Source organism: Myripristis murdjan, chromosome 7 (genome assembly GCF_902150065.1).
Source record: "Myripristis murdjan chromosome 7, fMyrMur1.1, whole genome shotgun sequence".
In the NCBI taxonomy this organism is placed as follows: domain Eukaryota; kingdom Metazoa; phylum Chordata; class Actinopteri; order Holocentriformes; family Holocentridae; genus Myripristis; species Myripristis murdjan.
Genome location: NC_043986.1, coordinates 33550752 through 33562833, shown reverse-complemented (window position 1 = coordinate 33562833; position 12082 = coordinate 33550752). Strand labels below are relative to the sequence as shown.

Sequence of the window (12082 nt, the reverse complement as noted above, 5' to 3'; positions counted from 1 at the left end):
TTTAATGACTTTTCCTAATGTAATGGGTACTATCAGGTAAATATGAAATTCACATGATGATATGTTTTCAATGTCCTGTACACACTTTGTACACATCGGTTATGAATAACATATATCTGTACTTAATAATAATAATACAAAGCCATTAAAACACCAAAAAGATATTTCTTTCCAATTTTAGGTCAATCAGTGAGATTTTATGGTGATTTTAATATTTTTCCATAGTCATGTAATAGGAATACTAGATGTATAAGTGGGGGTGGGGTGGGGTGGGGGTTATGTTTTATTTAAAGGGCTATTTAGGTAGTCAACAAAGAAACATGAAGTACCTTACACATAAACTTTGGTAACAACTTTAATTATAATAATTTTGTGGAGGTTTAAACTGCTGAGCTCAAATTAACCCCAAACATAAAAGATGTTAGTAAATTTGAACATAACAGGAGGGTTAAGAAGTTAAATCTTGCAAAACACTCAATAGACTTGATAATAAATACAATAAATACAGTAAAGATGATAAAGCTGTTAGTACCCTCCCTCGTGTTCCAAAAAGTAGCCACAGCAAGAGGACTGATCTGAAGCCTTTGAATATCTGTAAGAACTCCTGGAGAACAGCTGCTGTGTTGTAGATTCATAGTCCAAAACACTGAGATGTTTCAGCTCACTGTTTGTAAAAGAGCACTGGGTAGAAACTGGGCTGATTAAGCCTCTTGACACGTCGCCCCCTGGTGACTACATGGGGAAAAACAAAACAAAGCTTAATATCTATATGACAAAGACAATCACAAAAATTAAAACGTCTTTACAGAGAGGCAGCATCTCATCTAATGTTAGTGTTACCATGAAGACAAACAGTGAGACACTAATTTTTAGACTGAAGAATCTGTTAAATTAATGTTTACCTTCTTTTTACTGTCATTCGTCTGCCTGAAATCCATAACAAAAAATGTTTTTGATGTGTTAACATAACTAGTGCGTCTAATGAAGGGAAATGAGAAAAACAAGAAAAACAACCTGAGGCAAGTAGAATTTTAGTTTTATACATTTTGTGCGCTAGATGGAAATTAGACAAATTTGGTTAGTACTGACCTGAGATAGCAACTCCAAATACAATTACTGGTAGTAAAAATGATGCTATTAGAACATAATGATGTCTTTCTGCATTTCCACAGACAAAGTCTTTACTAGGGCTTCCCTCTTCAATCGTCCTTTGTGTCTCTGAACAACTGTTGGACAAGGAAAGAGAAAAGACTGCTTTAGTACTTCGTTTTGTAGGACTTGTAGGTGTATTAGATATGTTTTTTCTTAAATTAAAAAAGGTACCATAAGAAAGGGTTATGTCACGTTTAAAAAATGAGCTTTAAATATATATCAAGTAAGGAGATTTAACATCACACCAATAGTAGTAATCACACTTTCAAAACTGTATACCAAACCAACTGTATTCTTATGTTCATTGACAGTTATTGGCATTGAGATGGCCAAAATGGCATGCACTGGGTATAACATTTGATTTAGAGACTGTCATGAAACTCTGATGGGTGAGAACTTTTTGGTCTAAACAGTACAGCAATTAAACTTGGAAAGCCGGAAATCTGAGCACCTGGTCTAGAAATTATCGAGTAACTAGTGTTGGTCAAGAACCCTTTCAACCCCAACAGATGCATTATGGTCATTTTGTGCCATGGAACTGTACCAATCATCATTAATGACTAATAAAGCAATAACTTAAGAAATGATGACCTACATCGTCCACGCAATGCAGGTGATCCCATACGGCGAATAATAGCGTGGTGGACAGTCCTCACACACTGTATCAGCCGTTTTGTTTCCTTAGAGAAAAAAACATCCACAGCCATTTCCAAGGAGCACAGAAACCAGTCTTTGGAGCAGTAAATCAGTGTCTACTAATGTCTAATTTTGGCGTAACTGGTCAAATAATGATTTTTCTTACCAGGTGATTTAATTCTCTGACCGGCCGCACAGCTTCTATGTACCTCTGCAACAGTACAACCTGTGTCGAGTGTGGAGCTTTTGCAGAAATGGCCCTCTACCACATCACACACTGTGTTACTTGTTGGGGTGCACTCCTGTTGGGTAAGCAGTCCTTCAGCTGAAAGTATAAAAAAAGAAACTATGTATTTCAACGCTGTTCTTAATTGTTAAGGGTCACAATTTTACATGGATGGATAATAACAATAGATAATACAACTTTATAACTGTAACTTTACAATTAAATATACATTCCAATCTGGAAAGAATCAGGAGAAATCCACATGAGCAGTTTCACGGCTGATGGGATATGTGTCCATGTAAAAATCCACCCTCTCATATTCTTTTGTGAACTGACCACGTTTAGATAGATACATGTCCCTTATTGATCCCAAACTGGGAAATACGTGATTGATTGATTAATTGTATTTCAGACAAAATTGGAAAAAACTACACTTGAGCTGTGTCCCAGTTCAGGAGCTGCCTCATTCAAAGGTTGCATGTGCAGACTGTGTACATCATACACACTTGACAAGGCTGTGCTGATCCAGTGTTCTCTGAATGCGGCCCAGATATGCAGCACTCTTTTAGCAGAATTTGAAGACACAACAGGTGCATCCTTTGCTGCCCTCATATCCCATAATCCCCTAACAAATGTAAGTTAATACAAGTGTAAATGCAGCTTGTCATTTATAATGTGAACCATTTCAATTTAGAAGACATGCAAAGTTTTAAAAATAAACTTACAGACTTATAAACTGATCTCATCTTTTCATTAGCCACCTAGGCTACCTTGAAAAACTAAGAGTAAAGTAGTTATATAAAAAGAGATAAATGCTTCACAATTCCATTTACAACCATTTTTTGAGTATCAACATACTTCCTCAGTAGACCGTCCAAATTAGCGACTGTTAGCCAGCTAGAGGGTCCTCTGAAGACCACACCTCCATCGCCTATGCTCTCTGAAAAAGGCAGCCCCTGAATTGTGACACAGCTACTGACAAACTACAAAAAACACAGTCTTTTAAGGCTGACAGCCTCCAGGCAATTCACCCTTTGGTCCAGGGGTCGTCTCAGCAGGAGGAGCAGGATCCCAATTTCAGCCTGTGTCATGAATCCCATCAGGAATGTTTTTTCGTCCACAGATTACCATGGATTTCAATACTTATTACTTGTAAAATGTTCTCTCAACATGGCATGAGCTAGTGTTTGTCAAGCAATAAATTGTTGTATATTCCATACATTGCATATTTATGGCCTCTTTGAATATCATGCTCCCATCCTACTAATCCTATAAATTGTTCTTTTTCCATGTTATTTTCTCATAAGTTCAAAGGGGCAGGTAAGTACTTGGTTGCACTTAGAAATTGTATCAGTCTACCTCTGTTTACAAAACTTGAGATTGAAATGAATAGGCAGATGAAAAATGAATACTTTTAAACATAATGGTGTTATCAGATGTATTTGATAACTTTATTTTATTAATTTTCTCTATCCATTCATTATCAATTTTGTTTTTAATTAATTGTAGCAGAATTTTAACAACTATAAAATTATTGAAAGGGGGTGATATGGGCTATCCAAAAATGCTTAGGGATAGGGCAAAAACAAAAGCAGAAAACACAAAAATCAGGCCATGTTCACATGCGTGTGTTTTACATCAAATATATATATACAATCCCTGCTGATGTGACACTGTGTGAACACTCAGATCAAAATTCAGGTGTTGTTGTTTTTGCACTGAGGAAACTCACATCGTTGTCTGAGAATCATCATTCAGTCATTGTCATTGGAGAGGCACTCCAAGCCAACTGTTTCAGACTTCTATGAATGGAGTGCATTCATTCCCTGTGACAAATATTGCTGCAGGTACTGACACATTACACTCCATCACACCCCTCACCAAAGGCTGGGAACACCAGGTATAGATGTGCCCCACAATGCCCTCTGTCTTAACCTTCATCCCAAATCCACAACTCTCCCGATGACACACAGTGGACAGTTTCAATAGCTCTTGTGTAGAAGCTATGCTCTTTCTGTCTTCGGCAAGACTGGGCTCCCTATCCTCAATATCAGTCAAGCTCATTTTCCTTTCCTCTTCATTCAACTTCATCTTCCTCATGGACTGACCCTCACTGTTCATGCACTCAAATGACATCTCGTTATGCTGTGGTGATGAAGCCATTGGCATTGGGATGCTGTCCAACACACTGAGGTCATCTACTGATGTACAGTGCAAATGGTCATTAATGACTACTATGTTCTTTTGTATGTCATCAGTGACTGTGTCTGTGCTCACAAATGCCCTTTCACTGCCCTCATTGTTATTATCCACCAGATCAGTCTGGGTGCTGGCATTCACCATATTTCTGCTGCCTTGACTTTCTTCCAGTTCCTGACAGTATCCTACCTCACTTCCTGTCAACTGGCCCTCCATCAACTCCCTACATGCTTCCCTGACCTTTGAAAACAGATCAGTCTCGTTAAAAAAGTCAAAAATAGTTTTATTTTAAGGAGTGAATTTTTAGTTCCATGGTTTATGAATGGCAGCAACTTTGTTAAGTCACAAAATATTATGGGATGGGTGTTTCAACCAAAAATTTAATTTAATTCCTGTATGATTTGCAAAATGCTTTGTTGTGATGTAAAATGTGGGTAAATTGTAGTAGATAGGCAAAACATTCAAAATCACTGATGTGATCCTTCAACAAATATTTGGCTTAGGAGCGTTAAAGAGATGTCTGGAAACCACTGCCACAGAAAAATACATAACACTGGGGAAAAATGGAGTCTTGCTGTATTTTTCCAGAGGTGTATGAAGCTATATCAAGTATTAGTTAATTTCAATAGATTTTCAGTTTTTACAATCAGTTGACCATGATGAGTGCAAGCAAAAAAATGTCAACGAATTATCTTCAAATTTTATAGAGATCAAATGCTGCTTTGCAGTTTACATTGTGCCAAACTGACAATTTCAAAAAAGGATTCATGTCATGCATACTGTATGAGTCTGCAGATAAGCCAGGCCATATTCATTTACAAGAAATCTGAATGTGTGGTTTTGTGTGACAAGCAAGTGCTTTAGGTTTGCAAAACCTAATTTAAATAGCTGGGCAGATCAAAATGCAGCTGAACACAGCAGTGGCGGATACAGAACATGGCTAATGGGTGGGCCTACAAAATTCTGGATGGGCCTGTTATTTCATTTTGTTTATTTTTTTTTAGATAGACATGTATAAAATGATATGATGAAAGAAAAAAAAAACCTCTCGGTAAATGAGCCGAGAGGTTGTAAACGAGCATAAAATAAACGTTGGAAAAAGGACATTAAAACATTTATTTATTTAGTTAGTTATTTTTTGGTCTTGAATCTGATAGGGTGGGCAAGCTGTCAATCTGGGTGGGCCTACGCCCATCCAGGCCCACCCGTAGATCCGCCTCAGGAACACAGGAGTAATACATGGTGAGATAACTACATTGCAATGTTTGCTCAGTGTCATAAAACTACATTTGTTATGTTAGAATACCTGGATGACAGGAAGTGCAGGTCAAACATTTTGTGAGACCATTCCGCTTGTCCATGTAAGTCCCACTCCCACATTTGATACATCCCGTACTGGACTCTGGCGTGCAGTCTCTACGGACAACATAGCCTGTGAAGGCAATATAATACTTTTAAAATCATGGCATGTGAGGCACTTACATATTATATTATGTGGACACCTTTTCACTCTCTGCCAGTGATCTTCAAAAGTTTGTAATTCTGAGTTCAGAAGTCACAGATATGACTTGTCTGGCATGCAATCGCTTTTGGTTAAATAAAACACTGCAATGGACTCTGCAGCAAAACAGTTTAATAAATTCTGCATCAGCTTTAACAAGTCACTTAGTTATTGCAATTCTTTAAAAAAATTTTTTTTATTGATTTCTTTATTCCTGAATCAGTTTAAAGATATAGGATTTATATTAAACCATACGACCTAAGGAATCCACTCCTATCAACCATGTAATGCTAGGTTGTTGGCAAGGGGGCTAAATATTGTTCCAAAGTTTGGCTAAATTTTGGTTAGGGAAAACTGGCATGTCCATTTTCAGCAGGGTCCCTTGACCTCTGACCTATAGCTGTGTCAATGAAAATGGGTTCTCTGAGCAGCTACAGCTCTCCCCTTTGCAGACATGCCCACCTTCTGCTAATCCCATGCAGTTTGGGCCATGAACCCTGCAGACCATATGTTCTTGTGGCCTGTTGTAAAATGGTGTGTTTGTGCAGACTGGGGCCTAAACAGTCTTGGAGCTGCATCAATTGGCTTTGACTGGAAAGCTGAGACTCTTCTGGATTCAATGAGCCACATTTGATTCATGTGCCATGATGTTCGCTCCCACAGCAGCCATTTCACTGCAGTCGGAGCATTTTTTGAAACTTGACATCACTGTGTAAAATGATCTGTTGTGACCTCGAAGATAATCCAGCCTCATGAAACTTTATAGCCACAAACTAGAAGAGAATTAAAAAAAAACAAAAACCACAATATATCGTAATATCAAATCACACTTAAGAATTGTAATATATACTGTATATTTGACTGGCACCCAAGTATAGTGACAGTATTGAATCAGGGGTTAAGCATATCAACCCAGCCCTAGTCAGCTGTGTAATTTGTTTTAGAAGTTTATTTATTAGTTTATCTTTTATGGAGGGACATTCTACAGGCACTGGAACCACATCTGTTGTTGGGATTAATGTTAATGTAAAAGCTGAGATTTAGCTTTATATTGCTCAATCCTCCATTAAAAATGTTTGCTTGTTTGTTTGTTTGTTTTTTTGAATAAAGTATACCGAAATTATAGACATTTGCAACATCAAGAGCTAAACTGTAAATTGTTGTAATGAGCAGTGTCAACTTTGTCTCAGATTTCAACCAAGACGCCACACGGGCTCAAGCCACTGTGCACACTGGAGGGTGAGTTAAGGTCCACAAGAGGGCAGTATTACACCAAGTATGAATATGATGTGAACATCCTGTTGATGTTTTAGGGCGAGGGAGGACAAGGTGGAGGGGGAGAACAAGAGTAGGGTGGGGGTGGGCGGCCGGGGGGCCGGGGGGGTTCACCTCTAACATTCAAACTATTTTTTCGAGTTGATCTTGTAAAATCTGTCTGCCGTAATATGGAAATTATATGGCAACAGCGAGAAACGGAGATTAATGACACAGGTTTTGTTTTCTGTTGTTTTGTTGTAGTCCCACATCACATTTACTGTCAGGTACTGGCACAGCCTCAGTGTTTACGTGTTCTAACGTCACAAGCGGGCAACTCCGGCACCGTACAACTTTACTGGTTTGTCTGTTTTAACAAAACAGCCGCGTACGCTGGATTTCTCGGTAGCTCCCTGTGTCTACGGTAACTTTTGTAAGGTCCGCTCCCGATGACGCAGTCGCTTTTTGGTAAGATCTGCTAACATTACGGCTTTTCGTTCGTTCGAGATATTTGGTAAATTGTGGTTGCAGTTGAGAGGGAGACGACAGACGGGACGTTATAACGCAGATGCGCGTTAATATGAACAGGATATTTTTGAAGACTAACAGGGCGTGTCTGTGCTAAAATGGCTGAGCTACACTTTGTGGTTTACTTGAACTGAACTGCGTAGCTGGCCTAGTTGTTGTGTCGTTACCTGCTTCGCACATAGGACAGCACTCTTCGTCACGGGTTTTGTATTCGCCGGGTTTACAGTCCACTCCGTGAACACCGCCGACAGAGACCGATGCTACAACACAAAGTAGTGCTGGATTTAGTTTGTTTGGAGGGTTAGCCACATAGCAGCTAGCTCAAAAGATGGCACACAGCCTAGTCATGTTAGACATTTATATTTAATATTTTGTAAAAAGTACTGCACTTGACTGTGTCTTACTCACCCACAAAGAGGAATGCCAATACAGTGTAAAACATTACTGGTTTATGACATGTTGGATAATAAAAAGTTAATTTCTCAGATAGCCAATAGTTTAATTTTTCCTACTCTTGTGTTTCAGCAGCCGAGCAGCTTCCGTGATGTCATCATCTTCCGGTTAACTGTTGTAGCAGAGAAATGATATTAGATTTCTTTTTTGGATGCATTTATCTAAGAAGGGGATGTCTGGAAGCTTTGGGAAAAGTTTTAACCTGCTTTCCTGCTGGCAGAAAAGCAGCAACATTACAGGAGCAGCAGTGGCAGTTATCATCACCAGCTGTGTGTGCAGGGGGCAGCCCTCACCTCCCGTCCAGCAGCTCCGTCTGTCTGTCTATCAGTGGTTTACATGCTTGTTTATATATGAAACATTTACCGGTTTCATACATTACTATGCAAGCTCTATAGCTTTTCGTTATCCAGTCAAGGTTATTATTAACGAAACCTGACGAAGTAACGGAAACCAGGTGTTTAGAAACATTTTCGTTAATTGAAATAAAGACAAACACGAGGCTTTACAAAAAACCTTAACTCACTGAAACTGTATTTTGTGTTGAGAAAACTAAAATCAACAAATTAATTGTCTTTAGTTTCCGTTTGTCACAGCTGATTTGCTTCATCTGTCTTTAGTGAATTATTCGTTGTAAATCGTTTGATTATTTTTGCATGATACTTTCAGACCTTTTTGAATCTGGCTGCTTACAAATAACCCATACTACTAAAAAAAATAATAAAATAAATAAACACTGAAACGAATAAAAACTAACACCAAGCATTTTTTCCAAAACTTAACTAGCAAACGCACCTTAAAAACAAATTAAAACCAAACTAGAATTGAAAAGACAAAGAACAAAACTAAATGAAAAAGGAAAAAACCTAACGAAAAATTCAAAACTATAATAAATTTGGGTCCAATTACATCCATCTTTCAGGAAAACAAAAAATCCCAGCGAGCATGCTCAACATGAAAGGATGTTGCAGTGTTGAGTGTTGGGCTGTTGCAACAAATGTTCACAACAACAAGGGTGAGAAGTTTCAGTTTCAGTTAGATTTCACACACTGCTGCTGGGGAACTCCTCAGCAAATATGGAATGATTTTTTTTTTTTTTAAGTGCAAATTGAATCACTGACATTGACTTAGGTTCTTTGGCAACATACAGAATAACATAATTTAACACAGTTTTTAAAAATAATGTGTGTGTGGATAATGTGGTTGTTCAAGGTGAGTTTGTGTGTGTAGGTGTGCAGTGTTTATTGCACCAAGACAGTGGGACTGATGATCAAAGACGAAAACATAATTTTAATAAAAACACCCTGACCAGCTGTCTGTCATACACATCAGCTAGAAAGTTTTTGTCAGTCACAGCTGAATAAAATGCACACAGGTTTATTTTCAAAAGATACAAAAACAAAACATTTATACTTATGTAAAATGATTTACCCAGTGTACCCTGACACTGCACAGTGGAGATGGAATTGTATTTGCCTCTATCAGAGCCGGTTCTAGACAGGCATATATGAGGGGGCAGACAGAAATGTGAAGGGGCATATGGCGGCGGCAGTGGCAGCAGGAATGGGGGGCGGGGGAGCCAGGATAGCTGTTTTTGTCATGGAATTGGATTGCACTTTGTCAGGCCTCTACCCTGTCCAACTTGGGTGTCCCACCGGAAGGCTAAGCTCCTGCTGGTGTAGCTTGTAGGGTAACTGAGGCACGCAAACCCCCTGACCACAATAAGGTGGCAATCCCTCAGGGGGAAAACTTGAAATAAAGTATTCCTAAACCAGATTATAATGACTTACATGACAATTAACTTAATTGGATGAGTTACATTCAGGGTTCGTACACTTTTTTCATGGTCAAATTCAAGCACTTTTCAAGGACTTTCAAGGTCAATTTTTTCAGGTTTTCCAGTACCATTAAAGGAAAAATCCGGTATATATATATCCTTCTGTTTTTTTTAAATACTGCATACAGGAAATACAGGTATGCAGTATTAAAAATCAGAAAGAAAATATATGCAGTATTAAAAAAAAAAAACAGAAGGAAAAAAGAAAACAGCTTCTACAGCTAGAAGTATTTAGACTGCCCTCTCCTTATACAGTAGATGTAGGGTATAGGTAGATCCCCCTAAGGGAAAATTCAAAATTGACATAACAATTGCATAAGTAAAATAAGATTTAAAAAAATAGATTACATAAAATGAACAAGAAAACGATCTAAGAATATTATATAACAATAATAATAATAATAATAATAAATATGTCAATATAATTCATATATATTATTAATATACTGTATCAATATGGTTCATAGATAGATAGCATAAAAATAGAGAGCGAGAGAGAGAGAGAGAGAGAGAGAGAGCTTGCTGCTTTAGTATACGTCTTGCGCTCCAGTAGCCAAGCGGCGTCTACTCTTATTAGGCCATGGGCCGAGTCCCTCTATCTGCTTTAGTTTTTAATTTCGTATTTCCCCATCAAGGGTCTAGCTAATTTTACAGTATTGTGTAGATTAATTGTTTATAAAACACACAATAAAATGTTTTGAACGCAAAAGTTGGACATTTTAAATAAAACGTAGAAAGAAGTTCACGAAACCGATCTAAAATGTTAACCAATCAAAGATCGCCTAACTTTACCGTGAAATTCACTTGGCCAATCACGTTCGTCATACCAGAGGAAACCGGAAATCCTACGACTGGCACTGTTGTAAACAAGAAGAGAACCGAAGGTAAGATAATGTGATGATTGTTTAACATATTCTTATAAAAATGGACGCAGACTAGAGAATGAGCCGTGTTGATGATAGCACACATATAATACTAAGCATCCATAGTTTATCATTATAACGTTAGTGAAATGTTAGAACGACATGCAAACGACATCAGACAACATGCCGGAAAGTTTACCTGAGGGGTGTACTACGAAGCAGGTTCAGTGGGTTAGCGAGGTATGTTGAGTCTAAGCCAGGCTTTCCTGTACCACGAAGGTGGCTCTCTTTTAACCCGGCTAGATCGCCATGGTAACTTATGCTTAACTCATAACTGGTCCCGACCAGGTTATGAGCTAAGTTTAACCCCGGCTCTAAAAGCGGCGCTATCTCACCCAGGTGAAATCACAAAGTAATTTTTGTCCGGTGATTGGTGACACATATGCACAATGCAGGTATACTATTAGTGGTGCACAGACTTCACGTTTGTTAGAAATAGTCCGCTAGCCTGATAGTGAACACAAAGCCTGGGGATGTTGAGCCTCCTTCGTAGTACAGCCCTCAGAAGCTCATAATTTAGCGATAATTTTTGGGTTGAGTTATAGTTGGTTATTTTTTCTAATTCTCTCTTAAATGTTTTAGGCTTAAGGTAACAGTTAATGTAGATTGTTGGGCCAGTTGGGTTTGAATCTTGGATGCTGTGACGTCGCTGACATCGTCTGGCGGTGGTTCTCTAAACATGGTAATGTTTTTTTTATTATTATTATTTTATTTTTTAAGTGTTTTTATTCTAACACAGTATTGACTTAAATAAATCTACCGAGCCCTCTAATGAATATTTGAACAGAACATCTTAGATTAATATGGTATAAAACTAATTAGTTATGATTATTCTTTAGTGACTATAGATGTCTGTGTGTTTCAGGCTATGGAGTGTAAGGTGAGAGGAGCAGGCGCTGACATATGGATCTGGGAATTTATAATGGTGGATGAAGAGAAGTGGACTGTGTCAAAGGAGCTGACATTAGTGGCCTGGAGAGCACCATAGTCTTTTTTTCCAGAGGGTGGCCAAGTTCTTGCTCTGCAGTTTTATTTATATTAAATGTTGCAATTGCTTTTTCTGTGATTGGACTGAAGAGGTTAACCCATGGTGTCAAACTGGTGCCATGGAGGGCCGAGAGGCTGCAGGTTTCCATTCCAACCGAAAGCTACAGCAGGTGATTTCACTGATCACCTCACCTCCAAGCAGAGAGAGGGGACTAATCAGTGAAGTCACCTGGTGGAGTTTTCGGTTGGAATGAAAACCTGCAGCCTCTCAGCCCTCCATGGCACCAGTTTGACACCTCTGACCCATTTCTTCATGTGTTCCGTCATCCTGTTTGGTCTGTGGTGTAATACTATGTGATAATATACTTTGAATATAGCACTCTAACGTT

The 12082-nt window shown here is 38.4% G+C and overlaps 1 protein-coding gene across 4 annotated transcripts; it reads right to left on the bottom strand.

Moving 5' to 3' along the window:
• Nucleotides 1-341: 341 nt before the first annotated feature.
• LOC115362124 (tumor necrosis factor receptor superfamily member 14-like) lies at nt 342-8195 on the bottom strand. Of its 4 annotated transcripts, none has more exons than XM_030055933.1 (9): nt 8152-8195; nt 7905-8061; nt 7664-7756; nt 5520-5645; nt 1955-2113; nt 1748-1832; nt 1090-1226; nt 903-978; nt 342-732 (listed from the first exon to the last, which is right to left on the bottom strand). In XM_030055933.1, exons 2-9 carry the CDS (start codon nt 7936-7938, stop codon nt 702-704), a joined length of 741 nt encoding a protein of 246 aa, XP_029911793.1. In that variant the 5' UTR covers nt 7939-8061; nt 8152-8195; the 3' UTR covers nt 342-701. The 4 variants fall into 4 exon arrangements, with proteins under 4 accessions (XP_029911793.1, XP_029911796.1, XP_029911795.1 ...); XM_030055936.1 differs by having other exon boundaries at nt 8009-8061; nt 8152-8167; XM_030055935.1 differs by lacking the exon at nt 8152-8195 and having other exon boundaries at nt 903-927; nt 7905-8127.
• Nucleotides 8196-12082: the final 3887 nt, after the last annotated feature.